Here is a 25,336-nt window from a genome sequence, read left to right on the forward strand (position 1 = left end):
CCCACCCCCTTCCCCTCTTCCCCCACCCCCTTCCCCTCTCCCACCCCCCCTTCCCCTCTCCCCACCCCCCTTCCCCTCTCCCCACCCCCTTCCCCTCTCCCACCCCCTTCCCCTCTCCCCACCCCCCCCCTCTCCCCACCCCCACCCCCTTCCCCTCTCCCCACCCCCCTCCTCCTCTCCCCACCCCCTCCTCCTCCTCTCCCCACCCCCCTCCTCCTCCTCTCCCCACCCCCTCCTCCTCCTCTCCCCACCCCCTCCTCCTCCTCTCCCCACCCCCTCCTCCTCCCTCTCCCCACCCCTCCCTCCTCCCTCACCCTTCTCCTCCCCCCTCACCCCTTCTCCTCCCCCCTCACCCCTTCTCCTCCCCCCTCACCCCTTCCTCCTCCCCCTCACCCCTTCTCCTCCCCCCTCACCCCTTCTCCTCCCCCCTCACCCCTTCTCCTCCCCCTCACCCCTTCTCCTCCCCCCTCACCCCTTCTCCTCCCCTCACCCCTTCTCCTCCCCCTCACCCCTTCTCCTCCCCCCTCACCCCTTCTCCTCCCCCCTCACCCCTTCTCCTCCCCCCTCACCCCTTCTCCTCCCCCCTCACCCCTTCTCCTCCCCCCTCACCCCTTCTCCTCCCCCCTCACCCCTTCTCCTCCCCCCTCACCCCTTCTCCTCCCCCTCACCCCTTCTCCTCCCCCCTCACCCCTTCTCCTCCCCCCTCACCCCTTCTCCTCCCCCCTCACCCCTTCTCCTCCCCCCTCACCCCTTCTCCTCCCCCTCACCCCTTCTCCTCCCCCCTCACCCCTTCTCCTCCCCCCTCACCCCTTCTCCTCCCCCCTCACCCCTTCTCCTCCCCCCTCACCCCTTCTCCTCCCCCCTCACCCCTTCTCCTCCCCCCTTCTCCCCCATCCCTCCCTCCCCTCCCCCTGCCCCCCCTATCTCCCTCTACCCCACTCCTCCCCCTCCCCTCGCTGTCAGAAACACAGACACTGACAGACAGAGAGTGAGAGACACAGACAGACAGACAGATAGAGACACTGACAGACACACACTGCGGGGGGGGGGGGGGCATCCCAGCACGCTGTTGGAGGGCTCCCGGTGCTGCAGTCAGTAAGTAGAAAATGTTTTATTTATTGATTTAAAAAAAAACATTATTTCTTATTAATTTTTTTTGATTGATTTATTGGTTGATTTATTGAAGTTTTTAATCATTTATTATTGATGATGGCTCTTTATTTGTAAAACTGAAGTGTTTAATGTTTGTAAACTTCCCTTTAAACCCCCTCCCCCATTTCCTACGCCTGATTTGTAACCTACGCCTGATTTTCTAAAGTGTAGACAAGGTTTTTTCGAGCGTACAAAAATCTTCACTTACTCCATTCTAAGTTAGTTTGGAGTAAGTTTTCACTGCCGAAACTTTGAAAACAGGCGTAAGTGGCCGGACACGCCCCCTTTTGAAAAAAAAAATTCTGTTCCAAAGTGAAACTGTTCTAACTGACGAGAACTGGAGCAAACTAAATGCCGAGAATTTGAATTTCTAAGATACTCCGTTCTACACCAGTTGCTCCAAAAAATCAGGAGCAACTGAGGCCGAAACTTGGGCCCTATGTGTTTTTGGGTGTTGGTTGAGGGATAAATATTAGCCAAGAATCCAGGGGAGACTTTCTTGCTCTTCTTCGAAATATTGAGAGGGCAGTGCTCCCTCAGTACTGCACTGGGATGTCAGCCTAGATTATGTGCTTAAGTCTCTGGAATGTGACTTGAACTCTCAACCTTCTGACTCAGAGGCGAGAGTGCTACCACTGAACCACTTGCTAACACATAATTATAGTTATACTTATTATACTTCCATGACGGAATACTCTGCCAACGCTTGCTGTCCATGCTTATACATCAAGAAACACAACTTCACTGAAGTGGCTGAGGGATGTCAGTGAGAGTTATTGCCTTCATTAAGTGTCAGCTTTGCTCAGTTGATAGACTGTGGGTTGGAAGGTTATGGATTCAAGCCTCACAATGGGTTTCAGCACATAATCTAGACTGACAATTCAGTGAAATATTGAGGAAGTGTTGCATTGTCTTTCTGAGGAAATGTTAAACTAAGAACCCGTCTGCCTGCTCAGGTGGATGTGAAAGATCCCATGCCACTACTTGCAGAACAGCATGGAGTTTTTCTGATGTGCTCACCATTATTCCTTCAGCCAACACCGCCAAAAACAGATTATCTGTCATTTATTTGGTAGTACTTCATGTGCAAATTAGATGTTATGTTTGCCTACGTTACAACAGTGAATGCCCGTCAAAAACATTAATTTATTGCAAAGCACTTTGGGGCACTGAGGATGTGACTAGGTGCCTCATAAATGCAAGTTCTTTATTTTAGTACCTCCATCTCTTTTTTTTTTTCCTTCAGAGGAGGAGGAGGTAGATAATCAGTTATGGGAGTTACCATTAAAGCAGAGAGAAGGGGACAGGGAAAAACCAGGGATAAGACCAAACACAACTACAATTTTGTTTACCGGGTTCTACTGATTGAGCTACACCAGTTTTAAGTAGTAAACAAGCCTGGCTGGTTGTGGCACCCAGAAGACAAGCAGGACCCAATGTGCCTACAGAGATTGGTGTTTCAGTGTAAAAGCACGAGAGTGGTGCAAGGCTATCTCGCTCTGCAAAGTGCCAGGAATAAAAATGCCTTGGTCTTCTCTCAAAGTTCAATCTAGCCAAGCACCTTGTCGCTGTAGGTAGTCTTCCAGCCGTGCAATAGTGTAAGTTTCACCGTTGTGGAAAATAAATTGCTCTGTGGGTGGCCTGTTGGTTCACTGCAGCATGTAAACTCCACTGAGTTGATATGTATAATTCAATCCTGTGGTTGTGGGAGGTAGTGAATCGCTTCAGTTCTAAGACTACCACAAAATCTCCTGCTGCCTGTAAAGGGAATTAACACACCAACGTTTTCAATTTGTAGCATGAACAAAAGCCACATTCAGTGCTGAAAATATTGAAGGTCGTCTTTGCATAGTTATCTAGAATTACACAAAATCTATAGCTTGGAAACAGGCCATTTGGCCCAACTGGTCTTATGTTCTTAGTACTCCATAAGAGCCTCCCTCACACTAATTACTTCTCCCCACCTTGCCCCCATATATCTGCCCTCTTGTATGCATTCTCACCGCTCTCTTTGTAAAGAAATTCCTCCTAAATTCTACATGTACTGTTATCTTGCATTAATGCCACCTTGTTCCGGACTTGCCCACAGTGGACACCGTTTCTGTCCATCCACCTTAATGAACCACTTTGGAATTTTAAAGACTGCCATCAGGTCGTCTCGTAGTCTTCTCTTTTCCAGAGAAAAAAAGCTTCAGCCTGCTCAGTCTTTCCTGATTGTTGTATCCTCTCAATTCTGGTAATATCCTTGTCATTTTTTTTGCCATTTCCCCAGTCCTTCAATATCGTTTCTGTAGTATAGAGACCAAAATTGTACACAGTACTCCAAGTGTGGTCTAACAAAGGTTCTCTCTAAATTAATATTATCTTCCTGCTTTTGTATTCTATTCCTTTAGAAATGAACCCCAGTACTTTGTTTGAACTCTTTATGGACTTAACGACTTTGTTGTTACTTTTATTGATTTATGTAACTGTATCCCCAGATCTCTGTGATCCTTTACTCCATTAAGTTTGCTACGTTCCAAGAAATAAGTGGCCTCCTTATTCCTCCTGGCAGATTGAACCACCTCACACTTCGCTATCTTTTTTTATCCGTGGCATCTCACTCTTGGCTATTTTGTTGTTCTTATTAGTGGAATATATTTCTCCTGAACCCAGTTGATCTTTTCTTTAAATATTGTTCTTCTACCTTTTTGTCTGTCAATATTTTAGCTCCATCCTCACTCCCTCAGTTGTTCCCCCCCTCCTCCCCCCCCCGCCCCCGTCTATTACTTTGATTGGTGTACTATCCATATCTCTCAATCGTTATCTTAAAGCTTACCATGTTAGAGCAGAATTTGCTGTCAAAATAATGACGAGGCTAATAGCCCTTGTTGGTATTTATGTGTAAATAGCAACTTCAGGAGAGGAGCAGATGCGCTGTTAAATGCCAATATCCAAAAGTTGCTGTCCAAGTTGCTCCACGATTAGCTTTGCGAAAATGACATTTTGCTGTCTGTCTCACCATTGAAATGCAATGAATGGTGTGGAATTGCTGTATTTGCACGGTAGATACAGTCTAAATACCGCCGCGGATATTTAAGGCTAGTCATTCGATTTCCCGATGTTTGGATCATTACTCCGTCTAGCAGTGCTTCTCCCTTCTTCGGCTTCTTGCATATTGGATCAGAAAGGAGTCTTGTTTTAAAAATTCTATCCCTTTCTCCCCTTTCACTCTCTCTCACTGCCCGTTTATTTAGGGGGTAGTTGATAGACGTGAAGTAATAAAGATGTTCAAATGTTGGAACAAGCTATATTAACATGAACACTAAACATTTTTTTTAAAGTCTTTTTGTATTAACACTATTCTGCTTATCCTCATCTCGTTTCTCCATTCTTTATCTTGCATAGAATTTACAGCACAGAAACAGGTCTTTCGGCCCAACTGTTCTATGCCGACATTTATGCTCCACATAGGCATCCTCCCACCTTGCTTAAATCACCTCTATTCCCTTCTCCCTCATATGCTTATACAGCCTTAAATGCATCTATGCTATTCGCCTCTTCTACTCCCAGTGGTAACGAGTTCCACATTCTCGCCACTCTCTGGGTAAAGTAGTTTCTTCTGAATTCCCTATTGGATTTTTTGGATGACTATCTTGTATTGATGGCCTCTAGTTTTGCTCTTCCCCACAAGTGGAAACATTTTGTCTACTCTTATCAAAACCTTTCACAATTTTAAACAGCTCTATTAGGTTACCTCTCAGCCTTCTCTTTTCAAGCGAAAAGAGACCCAGCCTGTTCACCCTTTCCTGATAGCTATAACCTCACATTTCTGGTACCATCCTTGTAAATCTTTTTTGCACCCTCTCCTGTGCCTCCATATCCTTTTTATGATATGGCGACCAGAACTGTACACAGCACTCCCAAGTGCGGTCGTAACCAAAGTTCAGTACACATTTAGCATAATGTCTCTACTTTTCAATTCTATCCCTCTTGAAATAAACCCTAGTTCTTGGTTTGCTTTTTTATGGCCTTAATAACCTGCATCGCTACTTTTAGTGATTTGTGTCTTTATGCTCCCAGATTCCTTTGCTCCTCTATCTAATTTAGATGTACTTATCTAGCTTTCCCTTAAATGTATCTATGGTATTTGCCTCAACCACTCTGTGGTAGCAAGTCCCACGTTCTAACCACTTTTCAGCAAAGATGTTTCTCATGAATTTTCTATTTCATTTATTAATGACTATCTTATATTGATGGCTCCTAGTTTTGGACTTCCCAACAAGTGGAAACAACTTTTCTATGTCTACCCTATCGAAACCCTTCATAATTTTAAAGACCTCCATCATATTTTATCTTTGCTTTTAGCATTTAATTGTTTTACCTAACGTATCTCTTCTATGACTGGCCCCAAGTTTCCACATGATTTGCTCCTGATTTTTAGGAGCAACTGGTGGAGAACGGAGTATCTTAGAAATCGCAATTCTCCACATTTAAGTTTTCTGCAGTTCTAGTCAGGTAGAATAGTTTCACTTTTGAACAGAATTTCTTTTTCAAAAGGGGGCGTGTCCGGCCACTGACACCTGATTTGAAAGTTTCCACAGTGAAAACGTACTCCAAACTAACTTAGAATGGAGCAAGTGAAGATTTTTGTACGCTTGAAAAAACCTTGTCTACACAGTAAAAAAATCAGGCGCAGGTTACAAATTAGGCGTCGGGACCGAGGTGGTGGGGGTGGGGGGGGCGGAAGGGAAGTCATTAAATTCTACAATCAATCCTTAGTTATACTTATACAAATATTATACAAATAAATCCAACCTGAATAAAAATTTATAAGCAAAGAAAAGATTAAATAAACCATGTTCCTACCTGTATGAAAGTGCTTCAGACAGGCCTTTCAGGCAGCGGTTTGCCGTCGGGACTGACCGACGGCGGGGGGAGGGAGGGAGAAGGCTGCAGGAAGCCTCCGTACTTGAGGCAGCCGTTTGCCGTTGGGCCCGACGGACGGCAGGGGGAGAAAGCTGCACGGACGGCAGGGGGAGAAAGCTGCAGGAAGCCTCAGTGCTGATCATGGAAGGGCAATGTGGTTTTATTAAAAAATTTTAAAAATTGAACAGCTACAAAGAATTTGAATAGTCTCAAACAAGTGCATGTGTCCCGTTTATCACAGTCTATCTTTAATTACAGAATGCACTCCCTCACCCTCACACACAGAAATATCAAGAAAATTAAAATGCAAGCCTTTGCAAGGGTTCAATAAACAAATTTTCACTTTTTCTGCAGCACTTTTTAAAATGGCCAAGTGCCAATGTTTACTTCAGACTGCGCGTGCGCCAACGCTCCAACGCGCACGCGCAGGGTTGCCGGCACGAAAAAAACTCATTTAAATTGTACCCGCCCCCTCCTACTTACAAAATCGGCGCGAGTGGTAGGCTCCACCCCCTGGGCGCTGCGCCAAGCAGACATCGAGCTGCAAAGCGCTCAAGAATAGCGTGTATTTTTTTCAGGCGCCGTTTTCGGCGCGAAAAACGGGCGCCCAGCTCGGAGGGGCGCCTGTTTTGCCGCATGTGGAAACTTGGGGCCTATATTTCTTTAAAAACAGACTTTAAACCATCTTTACTTCCCTTCTTGCTATCTATCCTGGGTGTCCTCGGCTTGGGAATGTTTTTGGACACAGGGTGAAAATGTATACTTTTGTTTTAATATGCCGCATATCAATCAATATTGTTATTTCACTCAAAACAAAATTCGACTTGCAAGTAATTGAACGTGCAGGTTGTTAAAATCCCTAGTTGTGTTCCTTACAATAGGATATGGTACACTAAACCTTTTGTATTGGTCTGTTGTTTGTGATATAGTGTATGTACTGTAACAGAGCTCCACCGTGCACCACATTTCACTTGAAGTAGTTAAAATGCCAACTGAAAAGTTATTCATTGTGTTGAGTGCTAGACATAGATGTTGAGCAAAGTAACTATTGAGCCCTTTAAGAGCTCAATGATGCGGGAGTTACTTTTACTATATCAGTGGGGTTATGGACACTTAAAGTAACCCTTGAGCCAAAGGTCAGTAACTGAAGTGCAGGACAAAGCAGTTTTGTTTTAGCCTGGTTTTACCGAGGCTTTAGAGACTGGATGTTCATAAACCTTTCAGTATACAGTTACTCTCTGTTACACTTTGGATCTTTGTAGCATATCTTGACACTTTAATTAAGTAAATGAGGGGGCATTGGATGATCTTATCCTGATGAACTGATAAAGCTGTTAATGGACAAGAGCATCTTCCATCTCAGAGTTAGGTTTCTCAGCCACAAAGCAGCCTATGGTTTGTCTTTGTTGGATTGTCAGCCTAATGACAAATGCTGATTTGTCTGCCATGACAGTGGTATCTTGGTAAGCATTAAGCAGATCTATTTGGTTGGAGAGTTGCAAGATTTTTTAAAAATATAAAAATTGACTGCAATGGTGTATAAAAAATTACATTGTTATTTTTTCATTTATCCTTTAAGGTAATGAAACAGATCTAATAGTTTATCATAGCTGAATACATATAGTATAATGTAATTAAACTTTCAAATGACTTATCTTGATTGAAAACATTTTTGAATCCCACCATCAGTTTACTGCAAATAACACATATCAGGCTAACGTAGAGGAAACTATTTCCACGGTTATACACCGGTATCCTGAAGTTTGTGAAGTCGCTAAAATGTAAGATCCAAAAAAAAAAGATTTTCTTTGTTACTTTGCACTGTTGCAGGGGTTTCAAACTGGATTCACTTTTGATAGTTCTGTAATAATCTATATATTAATTTTAAAAATAAAATTAAAGTTCACTAAATGTTGCATGACTAACTAATCGATAATACATAATGAATTGCAATTTGAAATAGATTTATTATTGAAGTGGTTGTTGGTGCTGTGGGTTAAAATGCTGTCCTCCTACCTCGGGAACCTGAGAGAAAGGTGTTCTCCAACTGGGTCCAGTCGACGCATCCTCCCTCCCTTTGGATTTTTGAGAGCTGCATATATGCAGAGGAGACAGTAAACCTTGTATTCCTGAATTACTTGCAGACCTGTGGTGACAGTGATAATCTTGCAGCATTCCAAGCTGCACAATCCATATTACCAGACCCACTCGAATCGGGGGCAAGTTTCGGAGACCCGCTAGAACGGCGCACACCGGAGAGGCTCGCCTAATTTATAGAACAAAAATTGCGCCGAATACTTACCTCGCGATTCTCCGATAGCTGTAGGCCCAATTCCACCTCGGCGCTGCACAGCAGGAGCTGCTGGGGGCGGAGCTACAGCCCTGCGCCAAAAACAGTGCCGGCAGCTGTGCGCAGTAGCTCCTGGCATCCTATCTCCGGGGCGACGACCCTATCCCAGGCCGAAGGGTCGTCGCCCCTATCCCAGCCGAGTGGCCTGCGCATCTTACCTCGGCGACGGGGCCCGCCCGCCCGGCCTCTCACTGGGGGTGAGCCCCGCCTGAAGAACTCCTGGCAGCCGGTGTCGTCATTGTCGTCGGCGGGGCCCGCCGCTCGGCCTCTCGCTGGGGGCGGGCACCACCCAAAGAGTCGGCGATGTCGGCAGCCCGGCCTCCGCTGCTTGCGGGCCCCGCCCGAAGTCCTCTGCAAGGCCTGGCATCGTCGCCGTATTCTCTCTCTCTCTCTCTCTCTCTCTCTCTCTCTCTCTCTCTCTCTCTCTCTCTCTCTCTCTCTCCCCCTCCCGCCCACCTCCCCACATCATCTTCTCTTTCCTCCTCCCCCCCCCACCCCCATCTTCTTCTCCCCCCCCCCCTTCTCCCTGGTGTGCAGTAGGCGAATAGAAATAATTTTTTATTTATTGAGTGATTTTTAATAATTTTTTAATTTATTTGGATTGATTTATTTATTATTGATGATGGCTCTTTATTTGTAAAAGTGAAGTGTTTAATGTTTGTAAACCCCTCTTCCCCCACCCCACCCACCTCCCCATCTTTCGTTCCATACGTCTGATTTCTAAGTGGAGGCAAGGTTTTTCTGAGCGTACAAAAATCAACACTTACTCCATTCTAAGTTAGTTTGGAGTAAGTTTTCGCTGCCTAAACTTTCAAAACAGGCGTAAGTGGCCGGACACGCCCCCTTTTGAAAAAATAAATCTGTTCTAAAATGAAACTATTCTAACTGACGAGAACTGGAGCAAACTAAAGGCTGAGAATTGCAATTTCTAACATACTCCATTCTAAACTAGTTGCTCCAAAAAAATAGGAGCAACTCGGGCCAAAACATGAGCCAATAATGCCTTCTGGTATTTCATCTATTTCCCACAGTAGTAGACTGCTGGAAGGTATGTATTCATGGTATCACTGGTGCACATTGTGATAATGTCATTATGCAAGGGATTCTGGATTGTTATCCACCCTGCAAAACTGAAGTAGACTAGATGCATACCTAATCTCTTTGGAGAGTTCTGGCTCCTGCATACGGAGTTGAGCAATACTAGGTCACTGGGTTTATAATTGGGCCTGAATGTTTAAAGGATGCTGTAGTGTATGTAGGCACCTTTAATAATGACTCCACGAGGCAGTGTATGAGACTTAAACTGTGCAGACCTGTAGTCCCTTATTTGCAGCTCCTGAGTGACAACAACAAGCTGTGAGTTCCCTTTTATACTGGGTTACCTGCCGTGTGCAGGCAACCCCTAGGTCTCCAGCAGCAGCACCCTCTGGTGTACCGGTGAGGTGTGTACAGTATAAGGGTACATTCACTGTGGCATAACAGTGTTGCAGACATCACACAGTGAACAGGCATGCATACACAACAATACTCCCCCCTGAGCATTTTTCATATCCTTATTGTCATGACCAGGGGAGGTGATCAGTGGTGGGCTATGGGAGGTTGTGGTGAGGGTTGTGTGGTTGCCTGTGCTTGAGGCTGGCCTCGTACGTTTCCCCTCCCTCACTCACAAACCAAGTGGGTGTCACTGTTGTGGGATCCCTCGGGGAGGTAGCCACAGCAGCAGTGGGCGGTGTATATACACTGTGATGTGGGTAGTTGTGGCGTGGTGGGCAGGGCCACAAGACTGGATGGGCTCCATGTCCACCATTTGGGATGAGGGTCAGGTCATCCCAGGGTTTTCCAGGGAAGCTGGAGGGTATTGGCCTCATGCTCCCGGTGTTAGCCCTGGTGGCCAGGGGCTGTAGGGCTGGTCTGGTGCAGGTTGCCAATGGTGGTGGCTGTGCTGCTCATTGACCACTGTCCCTGTAGCGAGTCTGCTCCCACTGCCTGTGTGTGTGTCCTGCAAGGGGCATCACATTCGTTCCAAAGGTCCAGGCTGCATAGTCAGGTAGCCTGCTGGACCTGGGGGTCTCCCACAGGGGGATTCCATTGGCATCAGTATGGTCCCTGTAGGACCCAATGTCCTTTGGCAGTGTCCTATTGGTATACAGTATAAGGGTACATTCAATGTGGCTTAAAGTGTTACAGACATCACACAGTAAACAGCATGCATACACAACAGACACCAACAGCAAAATTACACTGATTAATACCAGGAAAACCAAGGTCTGATGCTGCATTTGTATTATTACAAATATTCCTCTCCCTCTCTATCTCTCTCTACCTTATGCTCTTTTCCCTCTACTACTTGCTGTCTTCTCTTTTCATCGCTCACTGTTGTCCTTTCTAGTTCATTTTTCTCACTTTCTCTTCTATCTACCTACTTCACAGTTTCTCTCTAATCTGGCCTGCCACTTCTCCCTCTCATTCTTTCCCTTCCCTTTTTACCCCTCACATTTTCTCTCTCGACTTTCCTCTCCCTTTCTTGTTCATTTGCATCTTTCTATATTTCCCTCTCCCTACAGTTCACTGCCTCAGTTACTATCTCTCTGCCCATTTCTCTCTCTCTCTCTTGTCTCTGCCTGTTCGCCTTGTCTCTCTCTGCCTGTCTCTTCTCCCTCGCTTGCTCTCTGCCCCTTCTCTCTCTCGCTCTCTGCCCCTTCTCTCGCTCTCTGCCCCTTTTCTCTCTCTCTCTCTCTCTCTGTCTTCTCTCTGCCCTTTCTCTCTGCCTTCTCTCTGCCCTCTCTCTCTGCCCCTTCTCTCTCTCTCTCTCTGCCTCCTCTCTCTGCCCCTTATCTCTCTCTCTCTCTCTCTCTCTCTCTGCCCCCTCTCTCTCTCTCTCTGCCCCTTCTCTCTCTCTCTCTCTCTCCCTGCCCCTTCTCTCTCTCTCTGCCCCCTCTCGTTCTCTCGCTCTCTCTCTGCCCCCTCTCGTTCTCTCGCTCTCTCTCTGCCCCCTCTCGTTCTCTCGCTCTCTCTCTGCCCCCTCTCGTTCTCTCGCTCTCTCTCTGCCCCCTCTCGTTCTCTCTCTCTCTCTCTCTGCCCCCGCGCTCGCTCGCTCTCTGCCCCCGCGCTCGCTCGCTCTCTGCCCCCGCGCTCGCTCGCTCTCTGCCCCCGCGCTCGCTCGCTCTCTGCCCCCGCGCTCGCTCGCACTCTGCCCCCGCGCTCGCTCGCTCTCTGCCCCCGCGCTCGCTCGCTCGCTCTCTGCCCCCGCGCTCGCTCGCTCGCTCTCTGCCCCCGCGCTCGCTCGCTCGCTCTCTGCCCCCGCGCTCGCTCGCTCGCTCTCTGCCCCCGCGCTCGCTCGCTCGCTCTCTGCCCCCGCGCTCGCTCGCTCGCTCTCTGCCCCCGCGCTCGCTCGCTCTCTGCCCCCGCGCTCGCTCGCTCGCTCTCTGCCCCCGCGCTCGCTCGCTCTCTGCCCCCGCGCTCGCTCGCTCTCTGCCCCCGCGCTCGCTCGCTCTCTGCCCCCGCGCTCGCTCGCTCTCTGCCCCCGCGCTCGCTCGCTCTCTGCCCCCGCGCTCGCTCGCACTCTGCCCCCGCGCTCGCTCGCTCGCTCTCTGCCCCCGCGCTCGCTCGCTCGCTCTCTGCCCCCGCGCTCGCTCGCTCGCTCTCTGCCCCCGCGCTCGCTCGCTCGCTCTCTGCCCCCGCGCTCGCTCGCTCGCTCTCTGCCCCCGCGCTCGCTCGCTCGCTCTCTGCCCCCGCGCTCGCTCGCTCGCTCTCTGCCCCCGCGCTCGCTCGCTCGCTCTCTGTCCCCCCTCCTCTGGCCTGCCCTCAGCCCCTATCGCGCTCTGTCCCCTTGCTCTATCCCCTCGCTCTCGCGCGCTCTCTCTCACGCTCTCTCTTGCCCTCTGTCCCTTCTCTCTTGCTCTCTCTCCCGCCCTCTGCCCCCCCCCCCTCGCTCTCACTCTCTGCCCCATCTCTCTCGCTCATTCTCTGCCCCTTGTCTGTCTTTGCTCTCTGTCTCTTTGTATTCCACTGTCCTGCCACTATCTGTTTTTTTTCTCAGTCCTCTCTTTTTTTTCTCTTTTTCCTCTTCCCCCTCCTCCTTTGTTCACTCATCCCATCTCTCTTCCCCTAAAACTTACCCCTCTCGCTTTCATTCTATTCACTATAAAACAAAGCATACCTTGTACAAGATTTTGATTTGGCATCAGCTGGAACACTGTCCAGTTTTGGTGGTCTCACATGGTGGGCGACATCGAGGCTTTGGAAAGGGTGCAGAGGAGGACTCCCAAGAATACTTCCCCTTTTAAGCATCTTTGAGCCTACCTGGGTCTCTATACTTTTTGACGTTCAGGCTTTGTGATAAGATAAGTTTGGATGGTAATGAAGAGACTAGATTGTGTTTTTATATACCAATTGTTTCAGTTGAATAGGTGAGAGGACCAGGGGTCACTCTTATAACTTATGTAAGGGCAGAACTAGGTTAGATGCTGGGTTCTTGTCTTCGATAGTAGAACAGGTTGCTGGCTCTTGGGGTTAACATTGATTTGCTAAATTCCTTCAAGGTAGAGCTGCACTTGTTTCTGGCTGGGGTGGAAATCACCTTATACAAAAGGGCCTGAAGTTCACCGTCCCCAAAGGGTCAGCTACCGTGGAGTTTGGGCGGTCAATCGAAAAAGATCGATCGGCTGTCGCGGTCGGGTGCTTTTCCCTCCCCGAGCTGAGTATGAATATGGATTTCAGCTCGGGGAGGTGTTCACTTCCTCTGGAAACGGCGCGGTGAAGCCGCAGTAAAGAAAGGCTTCCAGCGCGAGCTCTGCAGCGTGCAGGCCGCAGGAAAGGGACTACCACAACGAAATTCATCGAGGGAAAGTTAGGACTTTTCCCGGCAGTGCTCCCGCGAGGTTTTCGATGCGGTGCTCGAACGCGACACTGCTGGGGACCTTTGGTAGGTAAATGGTTTTATTACTTATTAGTGCTTTTATTTCATTTTCCAGCATCTGCAGTATTTATCTTTTGATATCATTTTGTTAATTGTTTTGGCTCCATTAAACCTGCTGAGTGCTGCTCCGAGGTTTGCGCGTACCCCTGTACTTTTGTACAACTTTCAGGTCTGACTCTTTAGTGGAGTCCTGTGGGCTGCAGAGACCTGCTTGGCATGGTTCACCCTGAGGATGGGAGGAGTGTTGGGAGGGAGACACCTGGTCACAAGCAGGGTGGCACGCAAGAGTAGGCGTCACCGTCAGCACTGTGCAGACAGGCAGCAGCCAATAGAGGCAGCCGCCATGATTCGTTCATTCTGCACCAGACCAGTGTGCCCGCCATCTTCACCGGCCCGAATCAGGATTGCGGTTGGCTGCTTGCGGACAAGGGCTATGTCCTGTCCACTTCGCTGCGGAACCCCAGGACAGCGGCAGAGCAGGCATACAATGACGCTCATTGTGCCACCAGGTGCATCATCAAGCAGTGCATAGGCATCCTTAAGCAGCGGTTCCGGTGCCTGGCCCGCTCTGGTGACACCTCGCAGTACTCTGCTCAACAGGTCTCCATAATCGTCGTGGTCTGCTGCACAACCTGGCCATCATAAGGGGACAACCGCTGGAGGTCGAGCCAGCAGTACCACCTGAGGAGGAGGCGGTGCAGGAGGAGGATCCCCGTCACCCCAGAGCTCGGAGGTGTCGACCCATCACCAGTCTGGAAGAGCCTGGTGCAGACTGGCCAGCGCACTCCTGGGAGGGTGTGTCCTCACACAGGAGCTGCCTGACACCTCCCCTGCAATCTCCCTCCATGCATTATGTACTGCCTGTCTGTCAGGAAACAGTATTCTTCTTCTGTCCTCTACACCGTCCATCAGTGTCTCCAGCTCCATATCAGTGAATCTGTTGGCTCTCCTTGCACCTCTTACACCAGCCATCCTTCCAAACTCCTTTCCTCCTCAGGGTCTTGCTGCAAACCCTGGCCGTTAAAAAGGCCAGGGAGTAACTGGCTTGTTAAAAATCCTTACCTGCATGCTTAATTTCTCAGTGGTGATAACGCTTAAATTAAGACAGCCACACTGCTGAACAATCCACTTTGGAAGGGTTCATTAGCGCTGGAACCAATTTGTTCACTTTTGGAGCTGAATATGGGGTGACCCAGCAACTCTCAAATTTTGCCGCTAATGGCCACAAAAAGGCGGGGGAGCACCAGCTTTCCAGTGGCACTGAATTTTGGGGCCTGGAACCTTGTAACATTTCTCGGTGGTTACAGTTACGGTTCTCTGAACTTTAATAGTTTACACAGAAAATGTATTGAATGGGCAGCATGGGGATCTGATTGCAAGAGAGTTGGATAAATACATGAGAAAATTTCACAGGGCTATGAGTGGTATTGTGGTATGAGATAGTTCCTAGATACAGAGTACAAGGCCCTGGGAAATTATGACATCATTCTGATATGGCAGGGTGTTGTAAAGATGATGATCTCGGCATCTTATCTGGGTAATGTGGGGCAAACTTTGTTGATGTACACTGTAGCATACAGCAATTTGGGAATGGTTTGATGTCTGCAGATTTAAAAAAAAAGGAAACTACTCGTTGAGGACCAAGAATTGGCACAAACGCGAACCTTTCGAGATTTGACATTTTCATCAATTAATCACATTGTGAAGTGCACGAGGAACTAATGCATTGAATAACTAACAGTCATTTCTTGATCTGACTTAAATATTATGTTGCAGCAAATAAATGACCGTGTTGGTTATTTTGAAATATTTAGGGAAAATGGCCTCAATGTGACCACACACTCTAAACAACAGGAGCAAACTTGGGAGCTGTACAGTCTCATTCACTTTGTAAATTGATGCATTTTTCTGGAAAAGCAACATCCAAGCTTTGATTACAGAGGAGAAGATTTTTAAGACTGAGTGATCTCACATTTTTTCCTTGTTAATTGCCATTTTTAATTCTCCCCAAACTAATAATAACATTTTTCATTGTGAGGCATTTGCACCTGCATGAATCAACTATATAATAATATACTTCAAAAAGCAGTCTTTGCAGATAGGAACTAGATAAATGTCTTTCACATCCCAGCACATCCTAACAATCGTCATCCAAAAGCTGGTCGCACTCTCACCTCTGTGTCAGAAGGTTGTGGGTTCAAGCCCCAGCCCAGAGACTTGAACATAAAATCTAGAGTGACACTCCAGTGCAGTACCAGTGGAGTGCTGCAGTGTCAGAGGTGTCGTCTTTTGGGTGAGATGTTAAACTGTAGTCCCGTCTGCCCCCTCAGGTGGATGTAAAAGTTCCCATGGCACTATTTGAGAAGAGCAGGGGAGTTCTCCCCAGCGTCAAGGTCACTAAAATAAAACAGATTATCTCGTCATTTTCTCATTGCTGTTTGTGGGACCTTGCTGTGTGCAAATTGCCTGCTGTGTTTCCGAGATTACAACAGTAATGACAAAATTGGCTGTTCAGTGCTTTGGGACATCCTGAGATTGTGAAAGGTGCTATATGAATGCAAGACTTTCTTTTTTTTTAACAGCCGATGAATTGTTTCTGTTGTTTTGTTGGCAAGCAGCAATGAGATAAAATACGTTTTTTTTTGAGTGATGCATGCTGACTAGGACATCGGGAGAACCTCGTTGCTCTTCTTCAAATGGTGCCATATCATCCAAAAGATGGCACCTCTGATAATGCAGCACTCCCTCAGTACTGCACGGAAATGTCACCCTAGATTGTGCGCTTGGGTCCTGGCTTGGGGCTTGAACCCACGACCTTCTGACTCGGGCAAGTATGCTACCACTGGGTGAAGCTGACACTGCGGATCCTAGAAGTCGACCAAATAAGTACAGCAAGGTAAGAGGGAGAACTTGGAGAAGATTATTTGGTTATACCTCGATCAATGCTGTTGTGGGAATGTTTCCTTCCCAACTCTCTGCTAAAGAAGTGTTTGAAACTGGATTCTTGAGTAGGAGTTGCAGCTTTCAATTCCAGACTCCGATTTTAGTAAAAGTCATTTTTATTGTTCCACAGGAAAATTTATCCCTCTTAGCTGGGTTATTTGGGAGAACAGGGAAAACCAGCCATGCACGTCGTCCTTGTTTGAAATGTTTAGCTGGACCTATTGGTGGGTTGATAGGAGTGACACTGGTGTGTCTGCGAGATAGACTGTCCTCCTGCATTTCCAATAAAATGAAGTGGATCTGAAGTGGAGAGATATTGTGAAAATGTAAATTAAAAATCTTATACCAGCTAACATGATTGTTATGAATATGTGTTTACATCAGTAATTACTTCTTGCTAATCTCTCCCTATGACATCCAAGCCTTTTTCTGCTTTGTTGCACATGCAAAATGAAGGTCAGGCAGCTTCCGTTGGGGCGAGGGAAAATCAGAGGCGAGTTATAGATTTTGATAGTTATAGTTATTGATAGATTTTTGGAGTCTCGGGGAATCAAGGGATATGGTAATCAGGCCAGAAAATGGAGTTGAGGTCGATGAGCAGCCATGATCTTATTGAATGGCGGAGCAGGCTCAAGGGACCAGATGGCCTACGCCTGCTCCTATTTTGTATGTTATGTTATTATGCATCTCACAATGGGTGACTGAAGAAATGGCATTGGTAGAGGTCAGGGCACAAGTTGCTTGCTGCTCCTCTTAGCCATTCATTGCTTGTGCATATTGGACAACAGCAAAGAGAGTGTGTGCGTGCGTGTAGCTAATTTAAAAAGTTCTTCTTATCGCAAAGACTGAATAGTTTATTCACCATTGACAGGCTTTCGGTGATGGGCCTCGGCAGAATTTTCCATTTTGGTGTCACACTATAGTAAATCAAAAATAATTTCAGTGAGAATTTCTTTACCTAAACATAGTCACAACCAAGTCAAAAGAGCTTTCATAAACTGGCAATTATTGTTTTGGATAATTTGCTCCAGGGTATGTGAAGTGCAGAAGGTTGTTTTGTTTGAAACAATAGCTGCAAAAGCAGTAAGTTTAAAAAAAAAAAGCAACGGTTTAACTTACAGTTCAGGAACTTTGATCTACAAATTAAGATAGATAACCATATGAAAAAATGCAGACTGAGTACATTGCTCCTAGATCAGTACAACATACCAGTGACTCATTGTCATCTTTTAATCAGTTTTATTAGAATATCAACTTTGCAGAGATAAAACAGGTTCTCAAATGATGCCCCTGACATTGCAGTTTTAAGTCCACTCGGAAAATCCATTAAAGAAACCCAGTCTGGAATGTTTGATAACTGCTTTGTGCTCCTACATTTAAAGGGGTAATTAACATGCTGTGGAGTTTTGTGGTGACCTCGCTCCATGGAACATCCAGGAACAACTGATATTGCAAATCCATGCCAAGTGTTACTGGGAAAATATGCCATTGTAGCTGCTGTAGAGAGAGGTTTTCTTGAGCAGTCTTCACAGATGTATTTTCTTAAATTTGAAACAGATGAGCTAACACATAAAAGATGATACAACATATCAGTCACTAGTGGATCTCATTAGGTACACTGCCTTTTTAAATGGCGTTTATGACTGGATGATGTGGCCCCTTTAGAATTAGTGTGTTTTTTTTAAATTTATAATTATTAAAATCTAAATATATGTATATATATTCCAATTGACATTTTTCAAATGTTTACTTGCAGATGCCATTTTATTGGAATGGCTGGACTGATCTTCAAAAGGTTGTCACCTCATTTGTTCTTGTGTTTGTTGGAATAAAAATATTTCTGCTTCAGTATGTTTTATTGGATGGACAGGGTTTATCAATACATCGAATCACACAAAATTTACAGCACAGAAACAGGCCATTTGGCCCAAATGGTTTATGCTGGTGTTTATTCTCCACACTCCCACTCTACTTCATGTAACCCTATCAACTTAGCCTTGTATTCCTTTCTCCCTCATATACTTGTGTAGCTTCACATTACATACATCTATGCTATTTGTCAGTTGAAGGACAAATGGTGGTAATATGGGAGGGATGGTTTTAAAGCAATTAATGCTCTGTCAAATGAGTTGAAACATGAGTCCAAGTAAAAGGCTGGTGTGTAGTCACATCTGTTTGGAATAGTATATTTTATATTTCTGAATGGTTAGATTATATAACATTGACTGCAAATAAAATGGTAGCTTTGATAGTACTGACTAAAATTGCACTTTTTTTGCCAGTAAAGGTATAAATTTAATTTTCCTCCAGGAGACTTTTGCAGAGGAGTATCAATAGCTCTGTTGCTATCTGAGGAAAAGAATGGTGCTGTCTGAGGAAAAGAATGGTGCTGCATCTATTTTACCAGTCATTGTGCTGTTTTGAAATAATACAAAACTGAACAGATTTTTTATGATGGCTAGCATTTGTATGATTTGGAAGAGCTTGGACAGTCTTGATGGGCCCAACTTTGCCCAGGAGTTGCTCCGTTTTATTTGGAACAGCTTGATTTTTCTGGAGTATCTTAAAAATCCCCATTCTGCACTTTTAATTTGCGCCAGTGTAAGTGAGTTAGTTAGGATTTTTTTGAGTTTAGTTTTTTTTTCAAAAGGGGGCGTTACCAGCCACCTATGCCTGTTTGGCCATTTAAGCCAGTTTGGACAGCTAATAGATGCTCCAAACTAACTTAGGCCAGCGTATGTGGCCACTTGTGGCCGCCCAGAAAACCCTTGTGGAGAGTTAAGAAATCAGCGCAGGTAGCCAGAGATGGGGGGGTGGGGGGAGGGAAGCGGAGAGGACCTTGCAAAGCACTAAACACCGTCACAACAACATTCAAGAAGCATAAAAACCATCAATAATAAATAAATAAGTAAATAAATAATAAAAAATAAAACAAGTCCTGAACCGAGTTATGAAGGTAGGAAGTCAGTGGTCCAGCCGGTGTGAGGCCACTCTATTAGAGATAGATGCGGGTGGGTGGGACGCCCGGGCGGGGGAGAGAGCGCAGGGAATTGGCCACACACAACAGGCTGGGCTCGCAGAACACAGAAGCTGCAGGAGTCAACTCCGAGGGACTGGTGGACTTCTCTCTCCGAGGACTGCTGATTTCCCCCCAAAACACACTCTCTCTCCCGCCCCCCCCCCCCCCCCCCCCGGATAAAAACTCTTCCCCCCCCGATCAAAACTCTCCTCCTTCTCCCCCCCCCACCCCATCCAAAACTCTCCTCACTAAACTAAGCAGAAAAAATAAAACTAAAGTCCTACCGGGAAGTCAGCAGGCCGGCCGGCTGGTACGGGAGGCCACTTGGCCGGGGATAGGTGCGGGACTCTCTCCATGACGTGCAGCAGCCTGGCGCGCATTGTGACGCCACTCGACCTGGGATAGGGGCGGGACATCGGGTCCCACGCTGCAGAGGAGCTACTGCGCATGCGCGAAACCTCCAGTGCGCATGCGTTGAGCTGCTGGCACTCTTTTAAGCGCAGGGCCCTACCTCCATCCCCTAATTGAATTGCAACGCCGCGCCAAGCACAAGGATAGTCGACAGAGCGGGGAGAATACGGGGATATCTTTTTGGAGCCGTTTTGAGCGTAGGAAGTCGGCGCACCTCACGTGAGTGCGGCGAAAAAACCAGAGGGCCAAATTTGGGCCCTTTATTAGTAATTTTTAAAGAGTGTTTAACCAATATTAACTTAATGCTTATTAATTCCCTCTTTCTCCTAAATGCATAATTTCCACGAGCAAATGTTAGGTTTCTAAGTAAATATATCTGTCATTCTTGATTTGCCTCCGTTCGATAAAGTATTAGCTTTGGCATGTTTAAGAAGCATCAATTAGTGGTCGAGAATGCAATGAAGTATGGTTCGATGACTACGAAGAAGTTGCACTGTTGGATTAAATGGACTGAGCATTTGCTTGCTGTCAGTGTCACCGTTGACATTAATTATTGATAGAAGCTGACATAGCGCATGTGCTGGTAGCAATGACTGTAATATAAGCTAGAAACTGCAGTGTGCTGGGGAGATTAACAAGGGCCGGACCTGTGGCGCGTAGGCCATTTCATCTCCCCATTTTATTAAGTAGTCTCTTTACGTCTGTAGAGTACATTGTGTTGCATTTAAAGTAATGGAACAATGAGTCGACAAGTTTCCTTTTCTCGTGTACCTCCACAGGAACTGCACAGGAGAACTTCACTCCAGCCAGAGTCCGCAAAGACAAAGGCTCTTCAGACAGTTATTGAAATGAAGGTAAGGTCACTTAGATACTTCAACAAGCTACTGTAATGTGATGCTGAAAAAATAATGTATGTGTCATTGCTAAAAATTAATTAATTGAAACTGTGTTATCAGTCCTACGCAAGTTTCATATTACGTTAAAACCAACTTTTGAATGATCAATTTGTTAAGACAAATTAAAACATTGCATGTCTATTGCTTACTAGGAAGTAGCAGTGACATTTTGTCAAAATGCTATGCTATTGCAGTCCAGGCCATTTTTATTTTTCTGATGTTATCTGGAATTTTACCGTTGCTCAGTTTATTCTTCCCCTAAAGGGCGACGGGTATACAATTAATATACGTGAAAAATATACATGTGGAAAAACTAGAATTCTTAACTTCAACTCTCAATTACATAAAAAGCTCTCAAAACATTAACAAATAAGTTAACTATTGTTAGGTCATTTTTTTTTTAAAGCGCCACCAAAAGTCAATTATGCACAAAAAATTGGAACCCAACATTGGAAATATTAGGTATGTCCTTCATGCAATAAAAATTATATAGCTTTGGTTGGAATGATATAGGATGCAAAATCACTCTCTTTTATCGGAAGGCTCGCCAGTTAATATCCGTTGAACTTTTTATTAAAACTTCTTTGGAGGAAAGATGTTCCTGTTTTATTTAATAGCCTAATCAGTTGAAAGTGATAGTTCAATTTCAGGATGCAGTCAAATATTTATGATAATTAACAATACATGCATTTATGTTTTGAAGAAATGATTGACAGGTTTTCTTGTTTTTTCAACATTACTACCAATTTCCTCGGCTCTTAACCCACAGTTACAGTCCATCAATTTGTTATTTTGCATCATTTGGAATTTACAATTTTTGGCTTTTTAAAGTGCCATTTCTCTCTCAGTAGTTTCGCAGCAGTTTCTGTAAGTGAGACGTGTTCCCACAAGCTGTACCTTTTAAATCTTTCAGGTATATGACTCACTATTACCCTATTTACAGTCATTTATCAACTGGATTAATCATAGATTGACCACTATGATGCTAATTGCTTTGAATTAGCAGTGTGTTAAACTCAGACTAGAGATTGCACATGCTAAAGCAACTTTTCTTTCTTTAAAAAATAAAATAAAATAATTTTACAAATTAAATGTAAATCTGAAGGGTAAAAACATGAGGAATTCATCAAATACTAAACCGTGCAATGTGTAATCAAAACAAGAAACTGTTCCTCATGGGGTAATTAGCCTTTTCAAGAAAGGTCTTTTAGAAAGTGTTGTATTTTTTGGAGATTTAGGCTACACGTTTTAAGAACATAAGAACTAGGAGCAGGAATAGGCCATTTGGCCCCTCGAGCCTGCTCCACCATTTAATAAGATCATGGCTGATCTGATCATAGGCTTAGCTCCACTTCCCTGCCTGCTCCCCACAACCTTTCACTCCCTTACCATTCAAAACTCTGTCTATCTCCACCTTAAATATATTCAATGATCAAGCCTCCACAGCTCTCTGGGATAGAGAATTCCACAGATTTGCGACCCTCAGAGAGAAGAAATTCCTCCTCATCTCAGTTCTAAATGAGCGACCCCCTATTCTTAAACTATTCCCCCACGAATGGAAACATCCTCTCTGCATCTACCTTGTCGAGCCCCCACAGTATCTTACATGTTTCAATAAGATCACTGCTCATTCTTCTTAACTCCAATGATTATAGGCTCAATCTGCTCAACCTTTCTTCATAAGTCAACCCCTTCATCTCAGGAATCAACCTAGTGAATCTTCTCTGAACTGCATCCAATGCAAGTATATCCCTCCTTAAATAAGAAGACCAAAACTATATGCAGTACTCCAGCTGTGGCCTCACCAATATCCTGTACAGTTGTAGCAGGACTTCTCTGCCTTTATTGCAAGGGAGATGGAGTATAAAAGCAAACATTCCATTTGGCTTCCTGATTACTTGCTGTACCAGCATACTAACTTTTTGTGTTTCATGTACAAGGACCCCCCTCTGTATTGCAGCATTTTGTAATTTCTCTCCATTTAAATAATAATTAGTTTTTTTATTTTTCTCGCCAAAGTGGATAACCTCACACTTTCCCACATTATACTCCATCTGCCAAATGTTTGCCCACTCACTTAGCCTTTGTGTCCTTCTCACAACTTGCTTTCCCACCCATTTTTGTATCATTGAGCAAACTTGGCTACATTATACTCGGTCCCTTCATCCAAGTCATTAATATAGATTGTAAATAGTTGAGGGCCCAGGCATCCCACTAGTTACCGTTTGCCAACCGGAAAATGACCCATTTATCCCGACTCTCTGTTTTCTGTTTTCCTTGGGCCCAGCATCAATGGTCACTTCCATAAGTGGATCTCATGTTCCTTACAAACCAGAGTGTGACTTTACATGCCCAATAATAAATGTAGCGAGACCCCAGGCTTAAATATACAGAACCTCTACTAATCTAATCTGATTGACTGAAATCCTTTGGGTAAGGTCAGCTATCTGTCTCACCTTCAGTCCCACTCAATTGGCATTACCCAAGCTCCTATGGGAAGTCTGATCCCGAAGGAATTACATATTTGCTTTTCCACTGATGTGCTTAGAACTGAAATAGTTTTTTCCCCTTCTTAAACCTTGTTGGCTCTTGACTCCAGGACCCTGCCCCATTCCAATAATAACCATCGTTGCTGACTATCCAGGGCTCGCTTGTGCTTTTTTTCCCAGTTCTAGCCAAGTCCCTGCTACGTAGTCTGACCATAATGCCTTCAGTATCTCCATTAAAGCCGTAAATGGTACAGTTGCTGCTTTCACTCTTGTCCAAGCAGGGTATCTCAGCTGAACCAGCCTACGGGTGCATCTGTGGTCCCTATAACACTTAGAATATGAACAATTCCACCTTTTACAGACTGGTATCTCCACACCAGATGTGGTTGCATTAAAGTAAAAAGCACCATGCGACATACAACCCCTGCGTTTGCCTCACATTTACCATGACCGGGAGCAGATCTAGTAGTCGCAATATTTCTTCCATGTCCAAAACCAACACTTTCTTGCATAATGGCCACACTTGGTTCCTGCAAATTGTTGTTGGTTTTGTGACCTCCTCTCACATTTAAGATACTTAGTGCGCATTTTGGGCTTAAGTCAGTGGAGCACCCACGTTGACCACGAGAAGCCCAAACTATTTTAGGGCTCCAACCTCATTTACGTGTGTCGATGAGCTGCAGGCATCAAGTGGGTGCCGCACTATATCTCACCAGTTGTGGGAGGGTGGGAAATCGAGTGGCTCTCACTCTGGGCTGCAGGCAGGTTGGTTTGGGGAGTGGGTCCCAAATAGACTCGAGTTTCTTTGCTTTCCTTCTGGTTCTCAGAAAAAAAATTGTGTTACCTGGGCTGTTTTGTGTGTGCTCTGCAGCAATGCCTTTTAAGGACTTAACGCCGAAAAATTGCAATCTAGGTCCTAAACGGGTGTAGGACATCAATTTCCATATTTAAGCATCCCCTCTCATGTTTTAAGTTGGCAGGCTGCTCACCTCATTTATAGGCCCACCTGAAAATCGCATCAGGCAGGTTTCGGCGTCGGTGGGATGGCTGAGGAGTGCCCAAGGCCCATCTGATTTTCATTGCAGGTTGCTTGTTTTTCAAGCAAGAACTGGGCGGTCCGCAGTTGAAACTCACTTCCCCCCCCCCCCCCCCTCTCCACGCCCCAATCATTGTATTTCTGTATCCTGTTCTAATGCAAGCTGATCTGCTGACGCAGCGAGCCTGATGGACAGCATGAACCATGTGACTTACACAAGGACACACGAAATAGGAGCAGGAGTAGGCCGTTTGGCCGCTCGAGCCTGCTCCGCCATTTAATAAGATCATGGCTGATCTGATCATGGACTCAGCTCCACTTCCCTGTCCGCTCCCCACAACCCTTTACTCCCTTATCGTTCAAATATCTGTCTGCCTTAAATATATTCAATGACCCAGCCTCCACAGCTCTCTGGGGCAAAGAATTCCACAGATTTACAACCCTCTGAGAGAAGAAATTCCTCCTCATCTCAGTTTTAAATGGGCGGTCCCTTATTCTGAGACTATGCCCTCTAGTTTTAGTTTCCCCTATGAGTGGAAATATCCTCTCTGCATCCAACCTGTCGAGCCCTCTTATATTATATGTTTCGATAAGATCACTTCTCATTCTTCTGAACTCCAATGTGTATAGGCCCAACCTACTCAACCTATCTTTATAAGTCAACCCTCTCATCTCCGGAATCAACCTAGTGAACCTTCTCTGAACAGCCTCCAATACAAGTATATCCTTCCTTAAATACGGAGACCAAAACTGTACGCAGTACTCCAGGTGTGATCTCACCAATACCCTGTGCAGTTGTAGCAGGACTTATCTGTTTCCCACCTGTGCAATAGTTTCCTGGCACTCGAAAGGCCAGAAAATAATCGTGGAATTGCTTGAGAGTCTTGCACTCCTGATGAAGCAGCCAAACACTCAGATCATCTGGAACCGGTATCTGGAATCAATCCTTTAACAATAATTAATTCAGTCCCTCATAATAACCTGTATTCTATGCATCTGACCACAATTTCTAAGTAGCCTCCAGCTCCATCACTAGTTTTCTGTAAATACCAAATGGAGCATTACACAAATCATGAGTAGTAAGAATAGCACGGTTTATAATTTCATAATCCGTGATAATGCTATAAGCGGTGACCACTAAATGATGCAGGCCTCTCTGCCCACACTTCTTTGTTGCACTTAGCATTTGGTACTAATTCAAAGGCCCATAAAAA

General features: G+C 45.6%; 1 protein-coding gene across 1 annotated transcript in view; it reads left to right on the top strand.

Moving 5' to 3' along the window:
• The window catches only part of LOC139277180 (ERC protein 2), a 918,863-nt gene that overhangs the window by 171,258 nt on the left and 722,269 nt on the right, over positions 1-25,336 (top strand). The window contains exon 3 of the mRNA XM_070895293.1: positions 20,481-20,555. Within this exon, the coding sequence (XP_070751394.1) occupies positions 20,481-20,555 (75 nt within the window). The remainder of the gene's footprint in view (positions 1-20,480; positions 20,556-25,336) is intronic.

The sequence above is a fragment of the Pristiophorus japonicus genome, chromosome 12 (genome assembly GCF_044704955.1).
Source record: "Pristiophorus japonicus isolate sPriJap1 chromosome 12, sPriJap1.hap1, whole genome shotgun sequence".
NCBI classification, from domain to species: Eukaryota; Metazoa; Chordata; class Chondrichthyes; family Pristiophoridae; genus Pristiophorus; species Pristiophorus japonicus.